The sequence below is a fragment of the Mus caroli genome, unplaced genomic scaffold (genome assembly GCF_978045245.1).
Source record: "Mus caroli unplaced genomic scaffold, Mus_caroli_1 scaffold_6, whole genome shotgun sequence".
In the NCBI taxonomy this organism is placed as follows: domain Eukaryota; kingdom Metazoa; phylum Chordata; class Mammalia; order Rodentia; family Muridae; genus Mus; species Mus caroli.
Genome location: NW_028227261.1, coordinates 111,455,194 through 111,482,748, shown reverse-complemented (window position 1 = coordinate 111,482,748; position 27,555 = coordinate 111,455,194). Strand labels below are relative to the sequence as shown.

General features: G+C 43.7%; 1 protein-coding gene across 1 annotated transcript; it reads left to right on the top strand.

Moving 5' to 3' along the window:
* Window positions 1-932: 932 nt before the first annotated feature.
* Vcp (valosin containing protein) lies at window positions 933-22,166 on the top strand. The gene is made up of 17 exons (XM_021160399.3): window positions 933-1,234; window positions 5,289-5,400; window positions 5,579-5,751; window positions 7,969-8,111; window positions 8,517-8,647; window positions 10,704-10,835; window positions 12,957-13,059; window positions 15,373-15,506; window positions 15,585-15,720; window positions 16,817-16,929; window positions 17,383-17,547; window positions 17,653-17,775; window positions 18,440-18,652; window positions 18,960-19,268; window positions 19,423-19,578; window positions 21,180-21,334; window positions 21,496-22,166. The coding sequence occupies exons 1-17, from the start codon at window positions 1,218-1,220 to the stop codon at window positions 21,599-21,601; spliced, it is 2,421 nt and encodes an 806-aa protein (XP_021016058.1). The 5' UTR covers window positions 933-1,217; the 3' UTR covers window positions 21,602-22,166.
* Window positions 22,167-27,555: the final 5,389 nt, after the last annotated feature.

The window sequence follows — 27,555 nt, the reverse complement described above, 5'->3', positions numbered from 1 at the left end:
GTTTTTTTTTTTTTTTTTAGACTGGAGTTTAGTTATGCAGCATTAGCTGGCTTCAAACTTTCAATTTACCTTTAGCCTGTGGAGTACTGGGATCTAGGATGTACACCACCATACCCAGCTACTTTTACTCTTTAAAAAATTTTATCTAATTAGTTTTGAGACAGGGTCTCACTATATAGCTCTGGCTGGACTGGCTGGAACTCTTTTTTTTTTTTTTTTTTTTTTTTTATCAGGCTGACTCAAAAGTCACAGGTTGCTGCCTGCCTCCGAAGTGCTGACATTAAAAGCATGGACCACCACATTGCTTTTAAATTTTATTGAGATACTGTTTGGGGCTAGAATTAAAGATATGTGCCACTTCACCGACCTGGTTTTGTTTTTCAGAAAAGGTCTTGTATCCTGGGTTGATCTCCATCTATTAGTCTTCCTGCCTCAGCTCCCCAACTACTAAAAGTACAGACTTAGCCCATCAACCACGCCCTTGGTTGGAGCCAGTGTTTTAAAGGAGCATCAAGGATTTTAGTATGGTGGAGTAAGAGGATCCCTAGGATTGGCGAGAAATGAACAATGTGAGCTATTATTACAACCCAACTAAACTAATAAGGGTTCAGGCCTTTGTGCGAGGTTCTTCCAGCTGCTTATAAACTAAGGAGCCAATCAATTGAAGCCAAGTAGGAGAGGCCTCCTCGGAGGGATAAAGAGGATCTGGCCTATTGCCTTTGTCGATTGGTCAAGACTCCCTATCCGTCGAGGAAGCGTAGTGCTGCGGCCAATTGACGTGGCGTTACTAGGCGTGTTGCAGCCTTGAGGCGGGGCCAGGCCACAAACGAATTTTCTGATTGGTTACGGTCTGCGGGTTGCTGGGGAGAGGCACGGAGAGGCGGGCACGAGTCCCAAGGCCGGCGCTGATTGGTTGGGGTTAGAGCAGCTTTCCTTCCGATGATTCGGCTTTTCTCGGTTCAGTCTCCGTGAAGCGTTTGCAGCCGTCGTTTGATTAGTCGCTGCCCCCCTCGCGGATTAGGAGCTAGCGTCTCCCGCCCGCCCGCCCGCCGCCCCGGTGCCCCTGGGAGGAAGCGAGAGGGAGGCTGCCAGAGGGTTTGTCACTGCTGTTGCTCCTCCGCCTGAGCGAGTCCAGCCCGGGCCTAGTCGGTCGCCTGCCTTTCTCGTAGCCGTTACCCTCAGGCCGCCACAGCCGCCGACCGGGAGAGGCGCGCGCCATGGCCTCTGGAGCCGAGTAAGTGTCTGCGCGAGCCCGCCCGCCCGCTGGCTGCGGGGGCGCGCACCGTGGGACCCGCCGTGCTGGGTAGGCCCGGTCGGGCCGCGTCGGAGAGTCTAGGCCGGGAGGGAGAGTGAGGGAAGGAGAGGCCAGGGACGAGGGAGGGCCTCGGGCCGAGCTGTGCACCCGCGCGCCCCCTAGGTCGGGTCCGCGCTGGGCCTGGGTCGGAGCCTGGACAAGATGGTGCTGTGTCATGCAGGCCCCGACGGTCTGAGTAGCTCCCTCGGCGCGGCGGCCCCGGCCTAGTTAGGCCTTGGGGTCCACACTCCCTGCGTGGAGACCTTTGGCGCTGGCACGCCGGTCGGCCATGTCGCCGACCACACGCGGAAGACCCTGAGCCTGAGAAGGGAAAACACTGCAAGCCCGAGGCCGCGACTGGGCCCGGTGGGCGTGGACTTGGGGCCACGTGAAGGCCTCAGGAGCCCTGAGACTCTAGGGAAGGCCGGGCCGGGAGACCTGGGGAAGCCAGCCCGGTCTCGGTGGATCTGGGACAGTGTCACTGCGGGAAGTTGGCATCTTCTGAACTACGTGTAGTGAGGGGCTGTTAGGGAGAGGGCAGGTCATGCCTTTCTCAAATGGCAGTTTTTCACCGTGGGAGACCTGTTGTAAACACCCGGAAGTTTTAACTAGGGTTTTTTTTTTGTTTGTTTGTTAGTGTTTTGCTTTGTGTATATATTTTTGTTTTTGCTCTGATCGGAGGTGGCTAGAAAGGAGTTGGTTTTCTTTTATTTTTAGGCGCTGAAGTTAGAATCCGAGTTGTTTTTATTCTTTGTATCTTAGCTTTGAGAGCTTGCAGGTTAGAGTTGGCTTAACTCTTCAAAATAAACACATCTCTTTCCCCAAGCATCTGTGTTGAGTCTCTGGACTCTTACAGCCCCACCTTCATCTTTCAGAGAGCATAAAATAAAACCTAGCCATTTCAGCCCATTTAGTTAGAAACTAGAGCTTCCCATACAAAAACAAAGTAAACGAAAAAAACTAGCAAGTGTAGGAAAATATACAAATCCAGCTGTTTTGAAGCCATTAGGTGTTTTGAGTGTTGTAGGTTTCATTTCTTTGGGATGAAGTATTCACTCAGTTGTTTGGCTAAAAGGACTATTATTATTATTTTTAAATAGCTAGGATGGGTGGTTTTGTGTACATACATAATCCCAGAACCTGAAAGAAAGGCAGAATAGCACGTTACGGCTAGCTGCACTGGGAGTCTACATATTGAGCCCTTGTCTTAACATTAAAAAAAAAAAAAAACAACAAAAAAACAAAAAACACTTTTAAAATACTGTCAGTCTTTCAATTTTTTTTTTAAGTTAAAATTCTTTTTCTTTTTTCTTTTTTTTTTTTTTTTTTGAGGCAGAGTTTTTCAGTGTAGCCCTGGCTGTCCTGGAATTCCCTCTGTAGACCAGCCCCGTCTCAAACTCAGAGAGGTCTTTCTGCCTCTGCCTCCCAAGTGTTGGGACTAGTGGTGTGATTTGCCACTGCCCCATGTTTTTCTCTTTGATATCAGGGACTCATGTAGACCAAATTGACCTCAAATTCTGCCTTGTAGTCAAGGCTGTGTTTGAACTAGTCTTGCTGCCATCACCTCCCATATAAGGGGGATACATGAATGTCACAGTATGCCCCACTTATATCTAGATTTTTTTTCTTTTTCTTAATTAGAATTCCTTTAATCTGGCATCATAGGCAGTCTCTGCCTTCATTGTAGTGGTTCTTACCTGAGTTTCCAAGTTCCTTTTGTGATCTTTGAGTTCTGGAAAGGACCTGAGTCATGCAGATGACAGGAGATTCCCTAACGAACTTAGAGAGCTGGAGTTACCCTCTGCTCTTTTGGAGGTACCAGCTCTAATCCCCACGGGTAGCTGGAGAATTACAGGACTTTAAGGGCCTGCTACTCAGACAGGGCTAGGGTCTGGATTGGATGGAGGCTGTCCTGAAAAGCCCCTTTGAGAATACAATACAAAGTGATAACTTGAGGCACTCCTGTAAATCAAACAAGATGCCCAGCCTCTGGGGGAAGATACTGTCATAGATGTGGGCCAGTAGAAAATTTGGTGGATTTACACATATTTATTTTTTGAATCAACAAGAGCTAAGGAAACTCCCATTACCCTATAAAGTAATGGTTAGAGATGTAACAACATAGCTGAGTGTTGCATGCCTGTGATTCTAATAAAGACAGGAGGATCACTGCAAGTTCAAGGTCATCTTGGTTTACATAGCCAGGCAGAGCTATATATAGCAGGACCCTTTTTTAAATAACAAAATAAGTGAAGGTAAGCTATTTCCTGTGGCAGTGCTTTTTTGTTTGATTTTGCTGTCTCATCTCAACTCTAGAAGTGCTTTGTAGACATGCATAATATGATTACTACTATCCTTGAACAGTCTTGGTATGCAGCTCAGGCTGATTTGAAGCCTTTTGCCAATTTTTGAGATAACAGGCATGGACCACGCTGTGTCTGGATTTCATTCATTTGTTGAAGAAATAGTTTCTCCCTTTCATTTGCTTTTTCCATTGTTTTAACTGTTTCAGTTAATGCTTCTCAACCCTTGAAAAACACTTTTTGCTTGGTTGGTTGGTTTGTTTCTTTTTGGCAAGCTAGGGTCTCTTTCTGTATCCCTGGCCTGGAACTCTATAGACCAATCTGTCTGTCTTCAAACTCAATGATAAGCCTTTAATCCCAGCACTTGGGAGGCAGAGGCAAGTGACTATCTATGAGTTTGGGTTTTTGTTGTTGTTGTTGTTGTTGTTGTTGTTTTGTTTGTTTTTCGACTCAGGGTTTCTCTGTATAGCCCTGGCTGTCCTGGAACTCACTTTGTAGACCAGGCTGGCCTCGAACTCAGAAATCCGCCTGCCTCTGCCTCTATAGATGTGCTTTTATCTCTTCTTACTGTATGTTCTTTGTTGTGTGCCTGGTATTCTTGTGATAATACTAGGAGATGCTCTAGGTTCATCAGGTTTATTTGGTGGTGGTGGTGGTGGATACTGCTAAGCATTGTGTTCTGTTGTTTTGAGGCTTGCTTGGTTAAGCATAGTTTCTTAATTCCCTTGGAAACAGGCAGTCAGAGAAGAACTTAAGGTCTGGAGAGATGGCTCAGTGGTTAAGAGCACTGACTGCTCTTCCAAAGGACCTGAGTTCAAATCCCAGCAACCACATGATTGCTCACAACCATCTGTAATGAAATCTGATGCCCTCTTTTGGAGTGTCTGAAGACAGCTACAGTGTACTCACATATAACATATAAATAAATCTTAAAAAAAAAACAAAAAAACTTCTTCAAAGCTCTAGAATTGATCATAATGATCATGTACGAGACATTATGAAAACATTTACATTTTTTTTGTCTCAAAATGTAAGAATGAATATTGAGATAGGTCTTACAGTCTCCATTTTACAAATGAAATCAAAGTCCAACCGGGTTAACTAACTTAAGTGAGATCACAATTAAGTATGGCCAGAGTTGGAACAAGACCAGGGCCTAATTGGTCTTGTTGTAGAGCCCTGTTCTGTAGAGTCTAAGAGTCTATAAGACTAATTTTTTTTTATTGGTTGCTTTTGAGCCTTTACTTTTTTTTTTTAAAGAGATTTATTTATTTTATGTATATCAGTACACCATTGCTCTCTTTAGACATACCAGAAGAGGTCATCAGATCCCATTACAGATGGTAGTGAGCCACCATGTGGTTGCTGGGAATTGAACTCAGGACTTTCAGAAGAGCAGTCAGTGCTCTCAACCGCTGAGCCATCTCTGCAGCCCGAGCCTTTACTTTTGTTATATCTTTTAATATTCTTTGGCCAGTTTCCTTATGTTGGCACAGGATCCCTGGGGCTAACAGATTGGAACAGCAGCACTCAAAATACTAAGATGTGGAATGGGAATGAAATAAATGCTGGCTATGTTCCTCATGAGTTTATCTGGATTTCCTTTAGCTTTGTCTATCCATTCTTTCCTTAGTGAATCTTAGTGTTGGTGGTCAGTATCTATTAGGTCTAACTTCAGTTTTCCCTTCTAGTTCCAAAGGTGATGATTTATCAACAGCCATTCTCAAACAGAAGAACCGACCTAATCGGTTAATAGTTGATGAAGCCATCAATGAAGATAACAGCGTGGTGTCCTTGTCCCAGGTAAGTGGGGTGTCCAGTCCAGTCTTTACTTAAGTAGAGAGATTTCCTGGCTTTCTTTTGCCATTTTTCTTGCAGTGAGGGATAAAATGGGGTTTATATGCAATTCTAGCCTAGAGGGTTTCTTCCTATCCAACGGTCAGTGACCCAAAGTCCTTAGCCTTTGCTTTTTCTTTCTTAGCCCAAGATGGATGAGCTGCAGTTGTTCCGAGGTGACACGGTGTTGCTAAAAGGAAAGAAAAGACGGGAAGCTGTATGCATTGTTCTTTCTGATGACACGTGTTCTGATGAAAAGATTCGAATGAATAGAGTTGTTCGGAATAACCTCCGAGTTCGCCTAGGAGATGTCATCAGGTTTGTATGAAAGCGGGAGATATAGATCCTTGGCCTCTTAGAAATGAGACCAGAACCGGCAGTGGTAGGGCACGCCTTTAATCCCAGCACTTGGGAGGCAGAGGCAGGCAGATTTCTGAGTTCGAGGCCAGCCTGGTCTACAGAGTGAGTTCTAGGACAGCCAGGGTTACACAGAGAAACCCTGTCTCTAAAACACCCAATAAATAAATAAATATTTAAAAAAAGGAAATGAGACCAGATAGAGTCTGCATTATAGACACTGTCTCCCCCCTGCATTACAACCAGGATGGAATTCTAGGCCAACCTGGTCTACAGAGTGAGTTCTAGGACAGCCAGGGTTACACAGAAACCCTGTCTCTAAAAAAACCCAATAAATAAATAAATAAATACTTAAAAAAAGGAAATGAGACCAGATAGAGTCTGCATTATAGACACCGTCTCCCCCCTGCATTACAACCAGGATGGAATTCTGGGTAGCTGTAGAAATAAATGCACCTGGTCATAGGAATGTTTCTAGGGCTGTGTGTAGGTTGCACTGCCTTTCTAGACTTGAGACTCCACCCCTGCATGGTCCTTAGGACAAATGGCTTGCTTGCTAGCTTCCTTCCTTCCTTCCTTTTCTTTTTTTTTTTTTTAAGATTTATTTATTTCATTTATATGAGTACACTGTCCGCTGTCTTCAGACACATCAGAAGAGGGCATTGGATTCCATTACAGATGTGGTTGTGAGCCACCATGTGATTGCTGGGAATTGAACTCAGGACCTCTGAAAGAGCAAGCAGCCAGTGCTCTTAACTGCTGAGCCATCTTCCAGCCCACAAAGGGCTTTCTTGATGCCTTTTAAAATGTTTTTCCAACTGGGGAGTATAATTCCTCATAACTGGGTTGGAGATGTATGAGGATATATAGCTACTAAATGATACACAGATGTATCTACACTATATCTAATGATTATAATGCTGTGACTACTTAATGGCTTGTAATGGTGCTGAAATAAAGTGGAAATGTGAATAGGAAGGAATTCTTTTAAAAAGAAGTAAACCTAGGGCTGGAGAGATGGCTCAGGGGTTAAGAGCACTGACTGTTCTTCTGGAGGTCCTGAGTTCAAATCCCAGCAACCACATGGTGGCTCACTACCATCTGTAATGGGATGACGCCCTATTCTGGTGTGTCTGAAGATAGCTACAGTGTACTTAGATATGTAATAAATAAATCTTTAGAAAAAATAAAAAAAATAAGTAAACCTAATCCTGGCTTGGTGGTGGTGCGTGCATACCTTTAATTCCAGCACTTGGGTGACAGAGACTGGTGAGTCTCTGAGTTCAGGCTAACATGGTTTGTATAGTGAGAGCCTGTCTCCAAAAGGCAAAACAGATAATAAGCCTAGGGGAGAGGAGCATAGTGTATAATTTGACTAGGACTGCTGTGGCATGCGTGAGTTTTGGTGGTTGTACCCAGTTAGGTATGAGGCTTCAGAATTTGTAGTTACCTGGCTAGGACTATTCAGTCTCTGAAATTTTTTTAATGAAGTCTTACTATGTTTTAAGTACTTTCTTCTTTAGACTACCTAGCTTTCTCATGGTGTTTTGATACTGTAGTTGAGTCCCCCCACCCACCCACCACCACCCCGAGACAGGGTTTCTCTGGAACTCACTCTGTAGACCTCGAACTCAGAAATTTGCCTGCCTCTGCCTCCCAAGTGCTGGGATTAAAGGCGTGTGCCTCCACTGCCCGGCCAGAGATTATTATTTTTTGATTGAGTTGTAAAACCTTGTTCCCCCTCCTCCCAGTAATACTGGAATATTAATATTAACTAGAAGACTAGACATGGTAGCACATACTTATTCACAGTAATCTCAGTTCTTCTGAGAGACAGGAAATGGTTGACACTAGCTAGAAAGGATTATCATTGTTGAATCTTTGTATTGAAGACTCCAGTGGTAGGACTGTGCATATGTGGGGCTTCCAAATATTCTTAATTTTGGCTTAGTAATGGGGGGGCTTCTGTTACCTCATCGTGAATGTGACCTGTCTTAGTTGTGCTTGGCTGTTCCTTTGCCTTCTCTCCCACCCTGCTTTCCTCCTCCTCTTCACCTAAGGCCATCCCTGCCTTTTCTCTTTCGCTTGCCATCAGCTGTCTGTGCCAGGCCCTTTCGGACACCCAGTGCTTGGGGCTGCAGTGTGGTTGGTAATGTGGAGTCTGCTTGTCATCCTCAGCATCCAGCCATGCCCTGATGTAAAGTATGGCAAACGTATCCACGTTCTACCTATCGATGACACAGTGGAAGGCATCACTGGCAATCTCTTTGAGGTATACCTTAAGCCGTACTTCCTGGAAGCTTATCGGCCCATCCGTAAAGGTGAGAGAAACTGAGTTTAAGAACAGTTGTTACTTGAGTAAACTTTGTAACAATTCCATGTTATTTTCCTATATAGATATAACCTGCATACATATTCAGTTGTCTGCTCTCTTACCTCCCTTCAGTGCTCTAGGATAGTATGCCGTTCTCATGCGTCTCTGAAGGATAATGTGGTTGCTGTCAAGTTGAAAGTGTACAGCTCTACCATTGTTGGCTGTAGTGAAAGCTTAGGCTGTTTATAACAGGGGTATAATACAGAGTTGTGTTTTAGTATTGCCTGGTGTAGGGAAGGAAGGCATAAGTAATAGCTACTGAGCTTTGTATTTAGATCATGCGGCCTAGTGGAGACGTTTCTGGTCCTGTACTTGACATCTCTAATTGCACTTGTATTGCTTTGTGTTATAGGAGACATTTTTCTTGTCCGGGGTGGGATGCGTGCTGTGGAGTTCAAAGTTGTAGAGACAGACCCGAGCCCTTACTGTATTGTTGCTCCAGACACAGTGATCCACTGTGAGGGGGAGCCAATCAAGCGAGAGGTGAGTTACTCCCTAATCCCAGTTCATGGTTTTATTTGGCTTTTTATTTGTGGTGCTGAGACTTGGACCCAGGGCCTTGAGCATGTTAGGTAAGTACTCTGCCACTGAATTACATCCTCATCTCCCAAATCATTACCACTCAGGTAGTATTCATGTTGTGTGTCAAACTGAATACTTTTGGAGATTGGATGGCCTTAAATTAATGGAAGTCGAAAACCACCTAAGAATTTCTTGAAAGAACCCAATCCCATGAGTTTAAGATGAAGTCTGAAAGATGTAAATGATTGGCACTGAGTGTGGTGGCATATGCCAATAATCCTAATGCTTAGGAGGTGGAGGTGGGAATATTGTTGTAAGTTTGAGTCTAGAATGATGGTCTCTGAAGTGAGGTTCTGTCTCAATAATGTGATTGGGCTGTGGCTTGGTGGTTAAGAGCACTGGCTGCTCTTCAAGGGGACCTGGGTTCAATTCCCAGCACTCACATGGCTATATTTGATCATGTTCCTATCACACCCCACTTCCTTTTGTTTGTTTTGAGACAGGGTCTCACTATGTTATTCTGTCTGGCCTGGAACTCACAGTGATCTGCCTGCTTTTACCTCCCAAGATGGAATTAAAGGCATGTGCCACTGTGTGCAAAATTCTACTGATCCCCCCAAAGGTCTTCCTACTCTCATGACTGTTTTCAAACCTTTATTTACATGAATGGGTAGTGTACACGCGTGTGTGTGTCTATACGCCATGTCCAGGTTGGCTCCCCTGAGACCTGAGTTACAGACAGTTGTGAGCTGTCATGTGGGTACTGGGAATTGAACTCACGTCTTCTGGAAGAGCAACCAGTGCTCTTAACCCCTAAGCCATCTCTCTAGCATCCCCCCCCCCCCTTTGGTGGCCCACTCAGTTTATTTAGAATTGATCAGGTGGGGGGAGGTTATTGAACAGCTATAGCTTACCAGTGGCTATACCACCACTAAGGAATATTCCAGCTCCACAGTGCCAGACTGCTTGTCTGGCACACACCAACCACTCAGGGGAGGTAGAACTCAGTCTGTTTTTTTTTCCAAATGGAAAACAGTGGAGTTTGGAACTACTGCTGTGGTTTCTGGTCTCCTGTGTACCCGGCACCACTGGTATGCCACATCCACTTGCCAGGCACGAAGGGGAAGGCAGCACCTGGGATGGGTGGAACCCAGTTTGATCCCGAATGAGTGCTGAGAGTATGGAGGGGCTGGAAGAGAGAAGTCCTCCTGGACATTTAGGGACATTGATATGAAGCACCCCCCCCCCACCTCCCTAAAGAGATCCTTGAAGAGGTCCTTGCTTGTCCAAACTGCTTTATTTGATGGTGAATTTGAATACCTTATTCAGGGTAAACTAGAGATTAAATACCTTTTGAGGGAAACAGTGCCCCAAAAGGGAAGCTCATAGGTTGAATTGAATGCCCAGGGCCTATCTAGATATCTAGATAGTGAACTTTATGCTGTGTGACTAACTGCCATGGTCCTCGGTGGGCTTCCAGAGCAGATAGTTACGCACGGAGTTGGCTCCAGTCCTCCTGTTCTCAATTCTGAGTTTCATGGGGTTTGGGCTCACTCAACCTTACCAGTTTTTCTGTTTGGTGGCAGGGTAGGGTGGTGCCTTTCTGACCCACTCCCTCACCCCCACTCTATTAAGGGTGGGGTACTGATGAACCCAATCCTATGTAGGTCAGCTTGAGCTTTTGTAGGGATCCCTTTCCAGTAAAACTAAGGACTGTGAGAGAGCAGGGTTTCGGGGCTTTTGCTTTGTTTTGTTTTTCTTTGGGTATTGCTGTATAAGCTGTCTGGAACTCACTTTGTGGCTTAAGCTGGCCTCACACTCAGTCTTTCTGCCTCCTTCCAAGTACAGAATTTACAGGCATGTTCCTGGCTTAAGACAAGATTCCTGTAGAAGAGAATCGTCTCACACAGCATAGTTTCTTCCACACCAAATAGTGGGAGGATTTGGAGAAATTGTATTTTTGCTGACAATACTATTTCTGTGGGGTTTTGTTTGTTTTGTACTCTTCTATATTCAGGATGAGGAGGAATCCTTGAATGAAGTAGGCTATGATGACATCGGTGGTTGCAGGAAGCAGCTAGCTCAGATAAAGGAGATGGTGGAGCTGCCACTGAGACATCCTGCACTCTTTAAGGCGATTGGTGTAAAGGTGAGTATCCTAAGGTCTGTGGGGAGTCTAACATGCAGCTGACAGTGTATGATCAGTGGTGTGACTACCGTAAATAGCATAAAGAGGCAATAATAATCTGGGTTTATAGAAGTCTCTAAATTCTTTAGAGCTATAGATTGTCATATATGTGTATGTACACATATACACAAAGATAACATGCTTAAACAACAGTTCTTATCTCATGAATCCTATTAAAATTTTAACCTTAATTTTGCCAATTTTTGTAGAACATTACTCAATAAAAGAAGATTAATGGAGTATTAGGATACTGAGTTAGATATTTGAGAACCACCTATCTAGAATATAGTTTTTTGACCTTTTCTATGTAATAGAACACTAAAGATAAAGTGACTACTTTGCCTAGTAAGCATACAAGTGGTTTTGTCTTCATTGAGAGCAGTTTCAGTGTCTTGTGCATGAGGCTGCAGACAACTTCCAAAAGGAAGTTGCAGTTGATTATTTTTAGAAAAAAAAAGACACGCCTTCATTCATAGCAGAGGCAGGTGCATCAGTGAGTTTGAGGCTTGCCAGTCATTTCTATAGAGAGATTTCCAGGACAGCCAGGGTTACACAGAGAAGTCCTGTTTGTGTGTTATTTTAGGAGAGAAATAACTGTTTTGAGAAGAAAAAAAAAAAGACATTCTAAGGCTCAGCAGTTAGGAGCACTGACTGCTCTTCCAGAGGTCCTGTGTTAAATTCCCAGCAACCACATGGTGTCTCACACCCATCTGATGTCCCCTTCTAGTGTGTCTGAAGACAGCTATAGTGTACTCACATACATACATATAATAAATCTTTTAAAAAAGGAAAAGTAAAAAAGACATTTTAACCTGATAGCACGTCATCAAACAACGATTCTCAACCTGTAAGATCTCTCCACTGGAAATTACATATTTCTGGTAGTCTGGGGAACTAAGACATCACTCAGTAGCAAAATTAGAGTTAGGAAGTAGCAACGGAAATGGTTGGGGGGTCCTAAGACATCAGAAATAGGAGTTTTCCAGTGATCGCGACCCACAGATTTCGAACCACTGTCCTAGAAGGTTGAATACATGAGTGAAGAACTCTAACCCTGAAAATCTGATCTTGCTTTAGTAAATCACTTGCATCCTGGTTTGTCAGAAATTAAACCCTTGGCATAATAACTTGTTATTCACTATCCTTCCAGTTTTTATAGTCCCTAGGTGTGACTTTTTAAAAGTTGTTCATTATTACTCTCCTATTAGTCTCCTATGTAAATTGCATTTATAAATGTTACCAGCTTTCTGGTATCACTTTTTTTTTTTTTAAGATTTATTTATTTATTATATGTAAGTACACTGTAGCTGTCTTTAGACACTCCAGAAGAGGGAGTCAGATCTTATTACGAATGGTTGTGAGCCACCATATGGTTGCTGGGATTTGAACTCTGGACCTTTGGAAGAGCAGTTGGGGGCTCTTACCCACTGAGCCATCTCACCAGCATCACTTTTCTTTAACAGTGTTTATTTCTGAGGAGTGTGTGTCTGTTTGGTTGTGTTTGTTTTGGGCAACAGAGCGGGTTTCCCTGTGTATCTCTAGCTATCCTAACTTACTATATAGAACAGGTTAGCCTCAAACTCAGAGACCTGCCTGCCTCTGACTTGAGTGCTGGGATGAAGATTCAGACCACATCTGGCTCTTTTGTTTTCTTTGGTCTCCCATTGTCAGTCATTCTGGCCTCAAGTATGCAGTCCTCCTTCCCTCCTCAGCTGGGATTGTAAACGTACCTCAAAGGCTTATTTGTTCTTTTTTTTTTTTTTTAATTACTATTTTATGTGTGTGGCTGTTCTGTTACGTATATGTGTGCACCATAAGCTTTCAGTGTCTACAGAGACCAGAAGAAGACATCAGATAGATCTAGAACTGGAGTTACAAGTGGTTGTCAGCCATAACCAATGGAAAAATAGCCAGTGCTCATAAATGCTGAGCCATTCCTCTGGCCACCAAAGGCTTTTTCTTAATGGTATCATTGTAGAGCCCTGATGCTCACCCCTCACTAGAGCTCTAGTCAAGCTAGTTTAGAATGGGTGAGTTGGGGAAGGTAAAATTCTGACCCTAACTAAATTTTGTTGGCCTCAGCCTCCTCGGGGAATCTTGCTGTATGGGCCTCCTGGGACAGGGAAGACCCTGATTGCTCGAGCTGTGGCAAATGAAACTGGAGCCTTCTTCTTTCTGATCAATGGTAAGAGACTTGGTCCGTCTTGTGTCTGTCTAGACTCATTTCTGAGTTGGACAACTCATGGAAACATTCATCTGCACCTATACCCTTCAGCACATTACAAAACTTATAATTTAAGGTTATTGTTTTTTCTACATGTCTGTGTATTACGTATGTGCAGTGCCTGAGGGGGCCAGAAGAGGGCTTGATCCCCTAGAACTAGAGTTAATAGGTTATCATGAACCACTGTAGGTGCTGGGGATTGTACCCTGGACCAAACAATCAGTGCTGTTAGCCACTGAGTCTTCTCTTCAGCCTAACTTTAGCCATTTTTGTGTGTACATGTGTGCTAATATATAGCAGTATGCATGCACATGTGTGGGGTTCAGAGGATAATTTCATGTTCTTGGGTACATACCATTTTAGAGACAGGGTCTCATTGACCTGGAACTATATATAGATTGACTAACCAGAGAGCTGCAGGAATCTGCCTCTCTCCAGTGCTGGATTTACAAGTGTGTGCCACCATGCCTGTTTTTTAGGGATCTAATTTGGGTATTCATGTGTATAAGGCAGACTCTGTCTCTATAGCCTCACTTAAACATTTTCTGATGAATGAGTATATTATGAGAAGATAAGCAATAAGGGGAAAGCTTTTTAGGGGTGGGGTGGAAAGGGATAAGAGTTGAGATATGGTCTCACTGTGTGGTATTGCAGTAATTTTAAAAGTGGCAGTATTTCTCTATCCCTGGCTGGCTCACAAATAAATTAAACTGAATCTAAGATTTATTTAATTTAGCTTTACCGCACCGTACCTGGGAAGTCATTGATCTATTCTAATCTTCTAAGCTCATCTGGATGTTTGGCAGCCAAAACATCTTAGATATTTGGTTGCAAAGTATCCAGATGATTGAGAGAGATGGTGCTCTGAGCTTCAGAGATGTCTCCAGGACCATTTCCTCACTGAATTCTCCTTCCCCCATCTTCATACTAGTGGAAGTCCCGCCCTATTTTCTCTTCTGCCCAGCCATTGGCTGGTTAGAAGTCAGAATAAATGGGGAACAACTATAATAAGCATTACAATGCCATGTCAGGATTGCAAATAGATATGGAAGCAGAGAAATCAGCATTTGGATAATGCAAGGGTAATCCTTTTTGTTTTAAAAGATTGATTTGTTTATCTTATGTATATGAGTGCATTATAGCTATCTTCAGACATAACAGGAGAGGGCATCAGATCCCTTTATAGGTGGTTGTGAGCCACCATGTGGTTGCTGGGAATTAAACTCAGGACCTTTGGAAGAATAGTGAGTGCTCTTAACTGCTAAACCATCTCTCCAGCCCCACAAAGATAATCTACGCAGTACACAAAAATATTTTGCCTACAGTGTGGCCCTGGCAAATTCTCTTGTAGCCCACGTATGTTTTTTCTTCCCTTGTGAAGGATTGTGAATAAGCTGAAGACAGAGAAACAAGCTGTAATGATAAATCAAAAGTTTGTTTGCTTGCTTGCTTGTTTGTTTTGAGATAGGGTTTCCTTATATAGTCCTGGCTATCCCAGAACTCATCTGTAAACCAGGCTGCTCTTGAAACTCAACAGATATCACTTGCTTCTGCCTCCCAAGTGCTGGGATTAAAGGCGTATGCCACCATGCCCATCTAAAAGGTTTATTTTTATCTGAGACTAGTTGGGGAATATGGGCTGAGCTATCATTGTCTTTACCAAATCATTTTTGTCATATCCACCGTTGGAGCTGTGCTGTCGAAAGTATGTGGAGTCTCTTCTCTTCTCTTTGGTCTGGCCTGGTAGTTCTTACATGATAATGGGGGTTTGGGGTGGGGGGAGGCTATTAAAGACAGAAATTACTGCATTCTTATTCAGGACCTGTATTTGGGCTAGGGGAAAAAAATACAAGTTTCTTTAGGGATGGGGGAGGACAGATTTTTGTCATTGTTTTAAAAAAATAACGTCTATTTATTCTGTGCTTGAGTTGGAGAAATGGCTCAGCGGTTAAGAGCACTGACTACTCTTCCAGAGATCCTGAGTTCAATTCTCAGCAACCACATGGTGGCTCACAACCATCAGTAATATGATCCAACGCCCTCTTCCCGTGTGTCTGAAGACAGCTACAGTGTACTCATAAATAAAATAAATCTTAAAAAAAATTTGTATTGTGTACTCATGCACATGTGAAAGTCAGAGGACAACTTGGAGGAATTAGTTCCTTGTTTCTACTATGTTGGGTCCAGGATTAAGGTCATCAGGCTTGGAAACAAGTACCTTGACCTGATTAAGCCATCTTACTCCCCCTCATTGTCTATTCTGTATCTCTTCAGGTCCTGAAATCATGAGCAAATTGGCTGGTGAGTCTGAGAGCAACCTTCGTAAAGCCTTTGAGGAAGCTGAAAAGAATGCTCCTGCTATCATCTTCATCGATGAGCTTGATGCCATTGCACCCAAAAGAGAGAAAGTACGAACTTACCCAAGGGCATGGTGAGGACTTGAAAGGTCCTGACCTAGCTTCTGACCAGAAATACTGTCTTCACAGACTCATGGGGAAGTGGAGCGTCGCATCGTGTCTCAGTTGTTGACCCTCATGGATGGCCTAAAGCAGAGAGCACATGTGATAGTTATGGCAGCAACCAATAGACCCAACAGCATTGACCCAGCCCTACGGCGATTTGGTAATTACCTTAAAATCTTTCCAATTTTACTTTTTTTTGGTTTTTCAAGACAGGGTTTCTCTGTGTAGGCCTGGCTGTCCTGAAACTATAAATACCAGGTTGACCTCAACATCAAGAGATTCACCTGCCTCTACCTCCTGAGTGCTTGGGAATAAAGGTGTACACCACCACTGTGCAACCCAACCTGTTCTTTCTTGTTGGTATATTGTAGTTCTGCTGGGCTTGATTTGCTTATCTCACCTCTGTCTTTCATCTAGGTTACTTAATCTTCAGTTCTTTGCCATGACAGGACCTAAGGTCTTTTTTTTTCTCCATTCTATGTTCCCTCTAGGGCACTCCCTCAACCTTCCTAGTGCTGTAACCCTTTAATATATGTTATGGTTCATGTTATGGTGACCTTTAATCATAAAGTTATTACTACTTCATAGCTGTAATTTTACTACCATTATGAGTCGAAATGTAAAATATCTGTCATGTGGGGTATTTGATATATGACCCCCTTTGAAATGGTTGCTCTGGGCTGGTGAGATGGCTCAGTGGGTAAGAGCACCCGACTGCTCTTCCGAAGGTCCGGCGTTCAAATCCCAGCAACAACATAGTGGCTCACAACCATCCGTAACGAGATCTGACTCCCTCTTCTGGAGTGTCTGAAGACAGCTACAGTGTACTTACGTATAATCAGTAAATAAATCTTAAAAAAAAAAAAAAAAAAAGAAATGGTTGTTCCACCCCAAAGGGCTTGAGATCCAGAGAAGTAACCACATATATTGTTTTGCCTAAGCCTGAAAGATTTCCAGGTTGTGAGGCATTAATGCTTACTCTTTTTTTTTTTTTTTTTAATTTATTTATTGATTATATGTAAGTACATTGTAGCTGTCTTCAGACACTCCAGAAGAGGGCATCAGATTTCGTTACGGATGATTGTGAGCCACCATGTGGTTGCTGGGATTTGAACTCCGGACCTTTAGAAGAGCAGTCGGCGCTCTTAACCACTGAGCCATCTCGCCAGCCCTAATGCTTACTCTTAAGAGAGTTCTGGAATGACTTCTGTGGACCAGAAACTATCCCTATTTTACATTCCCCTATTGTCCTATAGGTCGCTTTGACAGAGAGGTAGATATTGGAATACCTGATGCTACAGGACGTTTGGAAATTCTTCAGATCCATACCAAGAACATGAAACTGGCAGATGATGTGGACTTGGAACAGGTGGAGTGGTGATAATGGCTGACCAGAATTTAGGATAGCTCTGTTTTAGGAGGTTGCAAATTACAAACATAGCCTAAGAAAGAGGCTTCATACCAGTAATCCAGAACTTGGGGAGCATGGGCAGAAGGAGCCTGAGTTTAAGGCCTGCTGAGCTACACAGCAAGATCCAATCTTTTCATTTTTTTAGAGCTGGATGGAGAGCTTTGATTTCAGGGCAGGAATCTGCTGCTTAGTTGTTGCTGGGTTAGAGTAAGTATGAGTTGTTGGAGCAGCTGTATTTTCAGCTCTCTAATCCGCTTGAATATTTAACCCCTCTGACGGTAAAAAGGTCTGCTATAGTATATCTCTTCAAGGCAATAGGAATCTGAGATACGTACGAAGCATGGGATGGAGTCAGGACTCTGGATAAGGCAGCTGGATCTTGAGGATGGTCAATCTATCGTCTCTTTGCAGGTAGCCAATGAGACTCATGGTCATGTTGGTGCTGATTTGGCAGCCCTATGTTCCGAGGCTGCTCTGCAGGCCATCCGGAAAAAAATGGACCTCATTGACCTAGAAGATGAGACCATTGATGCTGAGGTCATGAATTCCCTGGCAGTTACTATGGATGACTTCCGGGTAAGGACCATATATAGTATCCCAAATTAGGAATATGTATGTGTATTTTGTTGTGTTCTTCACTCCCCCAAGTCTAATCCCCACTTTTTCAAATTCCCTTTTTAGTGGGCTTTGAGTCAAAGCAACCCATCAGCACTTCGGGAAACTGTGGTAGAGGTGCCACAAGTAACCTGGGAAGACATTGGAGGCCTGGAGGATGTCAAACGTGAGCTTCAGGAGTTGGTTCAGGTCGGCTAATTTGTTCTAGTCTGGTGGGCCATTGCCTCAGTATGTAATAGTCAACCTTTTAGGTCTCAGACTTATTTACTAAGAAGTGTGTGTATAACTCTGTTACCCACTTGTAGGTAGTAAGGAGCTGTCTTAGGTCACTACTGCTGCAATCAAACACCATGACGAAAAGCATGTTAGAGAGGAAAGGGTTCCTTCCACATTGCTGTTTGTCATAGAAGGAAATTGGAACAGAAACTCAAAACAGGGCAGGGGCTGATGCAAAGGACATGGAGGGGTGCTATTAAGGACCCAGAACCAACAGCTCATCCACAATGGGTGGGGCCTTCCCCGATCAAAAACTAATTAAGAAAATGCTAGCATGGGGGAAAAAAAAAGCCGGGTGTGGTGGCACAGGCCTTTAATCCCAGCACTCGGGAGGCAGAGGCAGGCAGATTTCTGAGTTTGAGGCCAGCCTGGTCTACAAAGTGAGTTCCAGGACAGCCAGGGCTATAAAAAACAGGAAAAAAAAAAAAAAAAGAAAGAAAGACTAGCTAGCATGGAAGCCTATATGTAAAAATTTTGGATGTTAGAAGACATACCATAAAGATGCTATGCTTCTGATTAATATGATTTTATTTAAAATATGGGGGTTGCCCTTAAATCATCTTTGCTTTTCTTGTAGTATCCTGTGGAACATCCAGACAAATTCCTCAAATTTGGCATGACTCCCTCCAAAGGCGTTCTTTTCTATGGACCTCCTGGCTGTGGGAAAACCTTACTGGCTAAAGCCATTGCTAATGAATGCCAGGCTAACTTCATCTCCATCAAGGGTCCTGAGCTGCTTACCATGTGGTTTGGGGAATCTGAGGCCAATGTCCGGGAAATTTTTGACAAGGTGAGCTAGATGGCTGGCTGATGTTCGTATGTGTTGGGGCAAGGTGAAATAAGAGGCTATTTCTCCAGAGTCAAAAACATTTTATGCCGGGCAGTGGTGGTGCACACCTGTAATCCCAGCACTTGGGAGGCAGAGGCAGGCAGATTTCTGAGTTCGAGGCCAGCCTGGTCTACAAAGTGAGTTCCAGGACAGACAGGGCTACCCTGTCTCAAAAAAAAAAAAACAAAAAAAAATCCCCAAAAAACAACATTTTATTACTGGCAGCTCGACTGGGACATTATTGATTACTTTGTTTTCTTTCTCATAGGCACGGCAAGCTGCCCCCTGTGTACTCTTCTTTGATGAGTTAGATTCAATTGCCAAGGCTCGTGGTGGCAATATTGGAGATGGTGGTGGAGCTGCTGACCGAGTCATCAATCAGATTCTGACAGAAATGGATGGCATGTCCACAAAAAAGAATGTGTTTATCATTGGAGCTACCAACCGGCCTGACATCATTGATCCTGCTATCCTAAGACCTGGCCGTCTAGATCAGCTCATTTATATCCCACTTCCTGATGAGAAGTCCCGTGTTGCCATCCTAAAAGCCAATCTGCGAAAGTCCCCAGTTGCCAAGGCAGGTGCAGAGTTGTCAGCCACAGGAATTTTTTTCTGTGAAGCTGATGTGGAGTGGCAGAGGCAGAAGCAAATGTATTGAGTGGGTAGCCCACAGATCTGTGTGCTCTACGGTAGGAAGGCACAATGCTAAAGTACTCTCTTGCTTCCTTCAGGATGTGGATTTGGAGTTCCTGGCTAAGATGACTAATGGCTTTTCGGGAGCTGATTTGACAGAAATTTGCCAACGGGCTTGTAAACTGGCCATTCGTGAATCTATTGAAAGTGAGATTAGGCGAGAACGAGAGAGGCAGACAAATCCATCGGCTATGGTGAGTCAGTACTCTTTGTCCAAATGTGCCAGTTGAGAGGCCCTTCTCCATGATCCAGAGTTGAGAGTGGAGATGTTAAGAAGGTGCCTGATGTTAAATCTGGGTACCCAAGAAAATGAGTACTAAACAGCTAAGCAGGATGTGATAGAACCTATTCTACCTCTCAATGGTAGAAGCAAACCCATGTAGAAAGAGATGGGTTGACTGTATGTATGCTCAGTTTAAACCTGATACCTTAAGGGGAATGGAAGTATGATTGTGTGACAGATAGAACAGGATTTCATTTTTATCCTATTCTGTGTGCACTGGTGTTTGCCCATGTGTATGTCTGTGTGAAGGTGTTAGATCCCCTGGAGCTGGAATTAAAGGAAATTGAGAGCTACCACGTGGGTGTGAGAATTGAATCTGGATTCTCTGGAAGAGCAGCTCATTACGCTTTTTTTTTTTTTTTTCTTGAGGCAGGGTTTCTCTGTATAGCCCTAGCTGTCCTGGAACTCACCTTGTAGACCAGGCTGGCCTCGAACTCAGAATTCCACCTGCCTCTGCCTCCCAAGTGCAGGGATTAAAGGCGTGCGCCACCACGCCCAGCCAGCTCATTGCTCTTAACTGCTGAGCTATCTCTCTAGCCCCCTGGAACAGGATTTTTAAAACTTAGAGTCTAGATGTTTTCATCCTGGTGGGAAAGGGAATTGTTGGATTCCCAAAAATGGAAAATGTGGGTATAAGAATGTAAAAACTACAAAATTTATAATCTAACTTGTTTTTTTACTGTGGTTCAACTCTGTTTAGAAGTTAGTGAATGAATAAGAAATGAGCAAGGGCTGGAGAGATGGCTTAGTGGGTAAGAGCACCGACTGATCTTCCAAAGGTCCCGAGTTCAAATCCCAGCAACCACATGGTGGCTCACAACCATTTGTAATGAGATCTGACGCCCTCTTCTGGTGTGTCTGAAGACAGCTACAGTGTACTTATATAATAATAAATAAATCTTAAAAAAAAAAAAAAGAAATGAGCAAGGGGGCTTCCTTTATCTTTTAGAGGAATAGTCTATGTGACATTACTCTTTCCTCTAAGAAGCTCCTTAAAACAGTTGGTGCTAGGAGTTAGTCTCAAATCGTAGCAGTTAGAGTTAATTCTCAATAGCGTTGAGTATTTTAAATTTTAAAGAGAGCTTTGAATAAAGGAATAAGAGGCCAAATAACTCCTAGTAGGGTTGTAAGATTTATTAAGATGGTAGTCTTACACCCTTTTTAGCTACCAATTTCCATGTTTCTCACATACCTGTCTAAATTCACTAACTGCAACAACAGTTAGGATATGAAAATGTTCAGTATCTTTTTCCTTTCCTAAGACCCTGGCAACCACTGGTAAGAATTCTGTCTGTATTGTTTTCCCATTTACAAGATGCACTTGCACATTTGTATTTAGGTAGAGTAGTGGTCCACTTTTAGGAAATTTTTGGCCTGGCACCTGATTATTTTAGCTTGGATTGGAGAGTCACATATCAGTAGACTCCTGCAGTAATGGAGGGTAGGAAGGCAGGGGATAGAGTGCAAGCTGGATCCTAACTAGCATAGTGGTCTGTGCTTACCACTTTATAGGAGGTAGAAGAGGACGATCCAGTGCCTGAGATCCGCAGAGATCACTTTGAGGAAGCCATGCGTTTTGCCCGACGTTCTGTCAGTGATAATGACATTCGGAAGTATGAAATGTTCGCCCAGACACTGCAGCAGAGTCGAGGTTTTGGCAGCTTCAGGTAATCTTGGTGCAGTGGGTAGATCCTAAGTTGCTTGGGGTGGGGGGACATTTAGAAACGGTGGGAGTCGTCAGGAGGTGACAGCAGTAGTTGTGAAAGACTTGTACAGGCCCTAACCATATCCTCTCTTTCCTTTGGCTTTTTTTTTCTTGTGTATACAGATTCCCTTCAGGGAACCAGGGTGGAGCTGGCCCCAGCCAGGGCAGTGGAGGTGGCACAGGTGGCAGTGTGTACACAGAAGACAATGACGATGACCTGTATGGCTAAGTGATGTGCCAGCATGCAGCGAGCTGGCCTGGCTGGACCTTGTTCCCTGGGGGAGGGGGCGCTTGCCCAAGAGGGACCAGGGGTGTGCCCATGGCCTGTTCCATTCCTCAGTCTGAACAGTTCAGCCCCAGTCAGACTCTGGACAGGGGTTTCCTGTTGCAAAAAAAAAAAAAATTACAAAAGCGATAAAATAAAAGTGATTTTCATTTGGGAGGTGAAGAGTGAGTTACCAGCAAGGAATTGGTCCTTGGGCCCACACGGTTTCTGTTGTAGTTTGGGGTGGTACAGGTAACCTGTGTGGTGTGAACCAAGGCACTGCCACCACCATCACCACAGTAAAGCATCTATACTCAATGCTGTCCAAGTCCTCCCTTACCCGTAGCCAACCTGGGTAGGTGGATGAGGGGCCTCAGTTTGCTGGGTGTTTATATAGAAAGTAGGTTGATTTTTATTTTACATGCTTTTGAGTTACTGTTGGAAGACTAATCATAAGCAGTTTCTAAACCAAAAAAGAAAAAAAAAAAGACATGTTGTAAAAGGACAATAAATGTTGGGTCAAAATGGAGCCTGCGTTCTGGCCACTGTGCCTCTTCTTTTTCTGGAAACTTGATATACTCAGCCACTACCACTACCACCACTCTCCTGCCCCCCCCCCCAAAAAAAAATTCATACCCTTGTTTTCTAAAAATATCTGCTTTTCTGTAATGTGGTTGCATACAAGAAGGTTAGAGGACAGTGTTGAGTGTCAAGTCCTCCACCTTGTGTGAGACTAGGTATCTGCTGTTGCTTATACCTTGTTTTGGAGTTTGGGGGGAGACCTTCTTTCCCTCCTTCCCTCCTTCCTTCCTTCCCTCCCTCCCTCCCTCCCCCTTCCCCTTCCCCTTCCCCTTCTTCCCCTTCCCCTTCCCCTCCCCTCCCCTCTCTCCTTCCTCTCCTCCCTTCCTCCCTCCCTCCCTCCCTCCCTCCCTCCCTCCTTCCTTCCTTCCTTCCTTCCTTCCTTAGAAAAATAGGGTTTCTCTGTATAGCCCTGGCTGTCCTAGATCTCACTCTGTAAACCAGGCTGTCCTTGAACTCAGGTCTCTCTGCCTCTACCTCTTAGTACTAGGGTTGAAGGAGCACACTGCTACTGCCCAGCAGAAATGATATAATCTCAAATGGTATAAATTACTATTGAGAGCCAACAACAAAAACTGAGAGTAAATACCATCCTAAAACCTATTTAGCTTTCTGATTTTTGCCTTGAAAAAGTCCAAGGGATTTAGTACAGTGCCAAAAACTTGTCATGCGAAGTGAAAATTTTTGAGACAGGATATCATTGTAGCCCCGACTGTCTTGGAACTTATTAGGTAGAAGAAGCGACCTTTGAACTTAACAGAGGCATGCGCCACCACACCCAGCTCTTTTGTTCTTTTTAAATTCATTTTAAAAAATTGTGTGGAGGCTAGAGAGATGGCTCAACAGGTAAAGCCACTTGTTAGAACCAGGCCCCACATAGTTACATAGTTGAAGGAGAAAACTGATTCCAAGTTTTTTTTTTTTCTTTAAGATTTATTTATGCCGGGCGTGGTAGTGCACGCCTTTCATCCCAGCACTTGGGAGGCAGAGGCAGGCGAATTTCTGAGTTCAAGGCCAGCCTGGTCTACAGAGCGAGTTCCAGGACAGCCAGGGCTACACAGAGAAACCCTGTCTCAAGGAAAACAAAACAAAATAACAAAAAACAACAAAAAAGGAAATTTCTTGTGATTTGGTGTTTTTTCCTTGTGTCTGTCTGCACCACATGTGTGCATAATACCCTCAGAGGCCGGAGAGCAGCATATCCTCTGGAGCTGGAGCCAGAAGATGGTTGTGAAGTGCCATGTGGATACTGGGCATCAAGCTCAGGCTTGAAAGAACAGCCAATGCTGTCACCACTGAGTATGTCCTGGGCTAGCCTTGACTTCAAAGTGACCTACCTAAGCCTCCAAAATGCTGAGATTATAGGTATATACCAGCATGCCTGGCCGCCTCCTGCTTTACACTTTGTTTTACATGTATGTATGTATGTATTCACTTATTTATGTTGTGGGTATGTCTGTGGGTTTCGAGTATGGAGGCTTGTAGGAGTTGCTTCTCCAGCTGTGTGGTTTCAAAACAGGGTTTCTCTGTGTAGCCCTGGCTGTCCTAGAACTCACTCTGTAGACCAGGCAGGCCTCGAACTCAGAAATCCACCTGCCTCTGCCTCCCGAGTGCTGGGATTAAAGGCGTGTACCACTAACGTCCAGCATCCATAACTTTTTTAAAAGTTTACTTAAGTTTTTTTTTTTTTCTTTAATGTTAGGAGTGTTCTGTCTGCACATACATCTACAGGCCAGAAGAGGGCATCAGACCTGTACAGATGGTTGTGAGCTAACATGTTTGCTGGAAATTGAACTCAGGACCTCTGCATGAGCAGCCAGAGTTCTTAACCACTGAGCCATCTCACCAGCCCAATGGATATAACTTTTTTTTTTTTTTTAAGATTTATTTATTTATTATATGTAAGTACACTGTAGCTGTCTTCAGACACTCCAGAAGAGGGCGCCAGATCTCATTACGGATGGTTGTGAGCCACCATGTGGTTGCTGGGATTTGAACCCTGGACCTTTGGAAGAGCAGTCGGGTGCTCTTACCCACTGAGCCATCTCACCAGCCCTGGATATAACTTTTTAAGTTAATTTTTTTTTAAAATAATTTCTTGAGGGTTAAGAGCCAGTCTGAAAGCCGTACCATATTCAGACTTTTCTCTAGTGAGCCAAATGTCATAACTTTTGACCAGACTAGTACCACAAATTATTATATCTGTATGTCTCTTTGTTCACATTTTGGTTATTTTAAGGTTTTTGTTTGGTTTTTTGTTTCTTGTTTTTTTAAAAAATATTATTTAATGTACAAGTACACTGTAACTGTCTTCAGACACACCAGAAGAGGGCATCGGATCCCATTATAGATGGTTGTGAGCCACCATGTGGTTGCTGGAAATTGAACTCAGGACCTCTGGAAGAGCAGTCAGTGCTCTTAACCTCTAAGCCATATCTCTCCAGCCCCTTTTTTTGTTATTTTTGAGACATGGTTTTTCTTTGTAGCCTGGAATTCTCTTTGTAGGCCAGGCTGGCCTAGGAATTCTGAGAACTTCACTTCCCAATTGCCACTTGCTGGGATTAAAGGTGCCATCTGGCTTTGTGTTTTGAGCCTTTTGTTTGTTTTTTGAGTCGGGTTGTTATTCTTGGAACTCACTATGGAGAAAGTCCAAGCTGGCTCTTGAGATTATCGTTGTAAGCCACCATGCATGCCACCAGGGTCTTCCTGGTTCTCACCGTGAGATCCGTGTCTCCACCCCTGCCACAAAGAGACAAAAGGGTTTTGTGGAGGAGGGTTTGCTTGCTTCACCTTTGCAGTGCTGGGTGGGGGTTGAATTCAGGGTTCTATGAATGCTAGTTGAGCACGGTGGTAACTGCATGCCTAATTCCTTTTACTCAACTTTATGCTGCACACTTAAATAAATTGTTGACTTCTGCAATAGAAAATAGAAGGATTAGGGGAAACAATTGGGTGAGAAATAACGACTGTGAATGTGATAGTGGAGATGGGTCTGAAACAGGTTTTATAGGTGTGTTAGGGCTTAATGGGGCTTAATGATGGATTAAATCAGATGAGTTTAAGGAGAATTAAGAATGATGGGCTTGCCGGGCATGGTGGCGCATGCCTTTAATCCCAGCACTTGGGAGGCAGAGGCAGGTGGATTTCTGAGTTGGAGGCCAGCCTGGTCTACAGAGTGAGTTCCAGGACAGCCAGGGCTACACAGAGAAACACTGTCTCAAAAAAGAATGATGGGCTTAGGGGGTAGAGAGACGGCTCAGAGGTCTCACTGACTGCTTTTCCAAAGATCCTGAGTTCAAATCCCAGCGACCACGTGGTGGCTCACAACCATCCGTAATGACATCTGATGCCCTCTCCTGGTGTGTCTGAAGACAGCTACAGTGTGCTCATATAAAAATAAATAATAAATATTAAAAGAAGACGAATGATGGGCTTAAAGTGGTTGTGCTGTTCCATGTCCATAGGAAGTCCTGAAGTAGGAGGAGGCAGGAGTTCAAGGTGGTCTGGGCTACACATTCTGCCTGGCAGTGGTGGTACACCTCGTTAATCCCAACACTTGAGAAGAAAAGGCAATTTGGGATCTCTTAAGTTCAAGGCCAGTTTTAACCTAGAGTTCCAGGACAACCAGGAATGACACAGAAACCCTATTTCAAAAACCAAAACAACAAAAAAGGGCTCAGGTATTTGCTTTTTTTTCACAGAGTAATATGTAAGTTACAGGAAACAGCTGAAGGGAAATGAAGAGAATGTCGTGTGAATCTAGCTTGGTTGGTGCAAGAGATGCTTGAAAATGCACCATGGTTTTCACTATGGCCTCTTTAGTGGAGTGGACTCTGGTGTTGGTGAAATTGAACATCATTTTGGGGGAGTTAGACTCACTAAATTGTATACTAAAATGTTTGCTTACCACCCTAAATATACAGATTATACATGTTCCAAAAATTTCCTTAGAAGTCATAGTCAAAAGGTGTCAGAATTGGTAGTATATGCCTGCAAGCCTAGGGCAGCAAGTTGTGGCTGGCCTCAAAAAATGGCAACAACTATAAAGAATGCTGCAAGACTTAAAGCTACATAAAGTGGATAAAACTTTGGTTTAGGAAAAGTTACTATAAGTAAAACTAGAAGGAAATGGTCGCAGTTATGAGGTTGAGATACTTTTTAGATTTTATGTATATGAGAACATTGTAGCTGTCTTCAGACATAACCAGCGCACCAGAAGAGGGAATCAGATCCCGTTAATCAGATTTCCTCATTTTGAAGATCAGGCTGTCCTTGAACTCACAGAGATCTGCTTGCTTCTGCTTCCCGAGAGCTGAAATTAAGATGTGCACCTCCGCTCCTGGTTCCATCATCTGAGTGAAACCTGGGTCCATAACTTAGAGTGCTTGCCTATCATGGACAAAGCCCTGGGTTTGATAATCCAGGCAGTGAGTAGGATTATACAGGTAGGTTCACGCAATTACAAGGATCCTTAAAGGTGGGAAAACACGGACTAGAGAGAGCTCAGTGCTAAAGCATCCTTGAGTGTTCAAGACCCTGCCTAAGTTCAGTCCCACCCCCTACCTCAAAAAAGGAAGAGCATAAAGGTGCAGTGTGAGAATGACTTGAGACGGAGAAAGGGAGTAACCAGGGTTTATGAGCATCTTCCAGAAGCTGGGGAAGACAAAATAGTCTTCTCTAGAGCCACAGAGAGGAGTTGTGCCTCTGCCAAACCCTTGATCTTAGTTGTATGAGATAGGTTGGATTTTTGGCAAGTGTGTGTTTTGTCTGAATTGTTACATAAACAAGGGAAAGCTAGTAAGTACTGTACCTAGCTAACAGTGTACCAGGAAAATGGGTACAGACTAAATCAGAAATTACTGAACACGTGAGAATGGGTTGGGGATTTAGCCTAGTGGTAGAGCACTTGCCAATGTGGAGCACACGTGAAGTCCCCAAACCTGGCAAGTTGAGGGTGTAGGATAATGAGTTGGAGATCAGTCTGGGGCATACAGCAAGACCCTGTTTCAAAACAATACAATTAATGGTCAAATGGATGAAGAGAACTGCACTATAAACAACAGCTGCTTATATCATTGGTAGTTATGTGATGAATGGAGGCATTTTTCTCTCACTTCCTATGAAGTATTTGTCTCAAGAGCAGCATCGGACTGTTGCAGCTTTACCCTAGAGTGTAGAGACGTGGACTCCTTAAAAGCCTGAAAAAGACAGTTAAAATGGCAGCTGCTTCATCTTTCTTTAGTCACAGCATTAGGAAGCTTGAGGACAGTAGTGTTGTTTCCTATATTGCTGCAAACCTTTCATAGGTTGTGATCCCAACCACAAAATTGTGTTGCTAT

Bases quoted from the DNA above. Each gene is read 5' to 3' on its own strand.
- Vcp (XM_021160399.3), top strand. The intron at 10,836-12,956 runs GTGAGTATCCTA...TGTTGGCCTCAG, and splicing joins TTAAGGCGATTGGTGTAAAG to CCTCCTCGGGGAATCTTGCT. The intron at 17,776-18,439 runs GTCGGCTAATTT...CTTTTCTTGTAG, and splicing joins AGCTTCAGGAGTTGGTTCAG to TATCCTGTGGAACATCCAGA.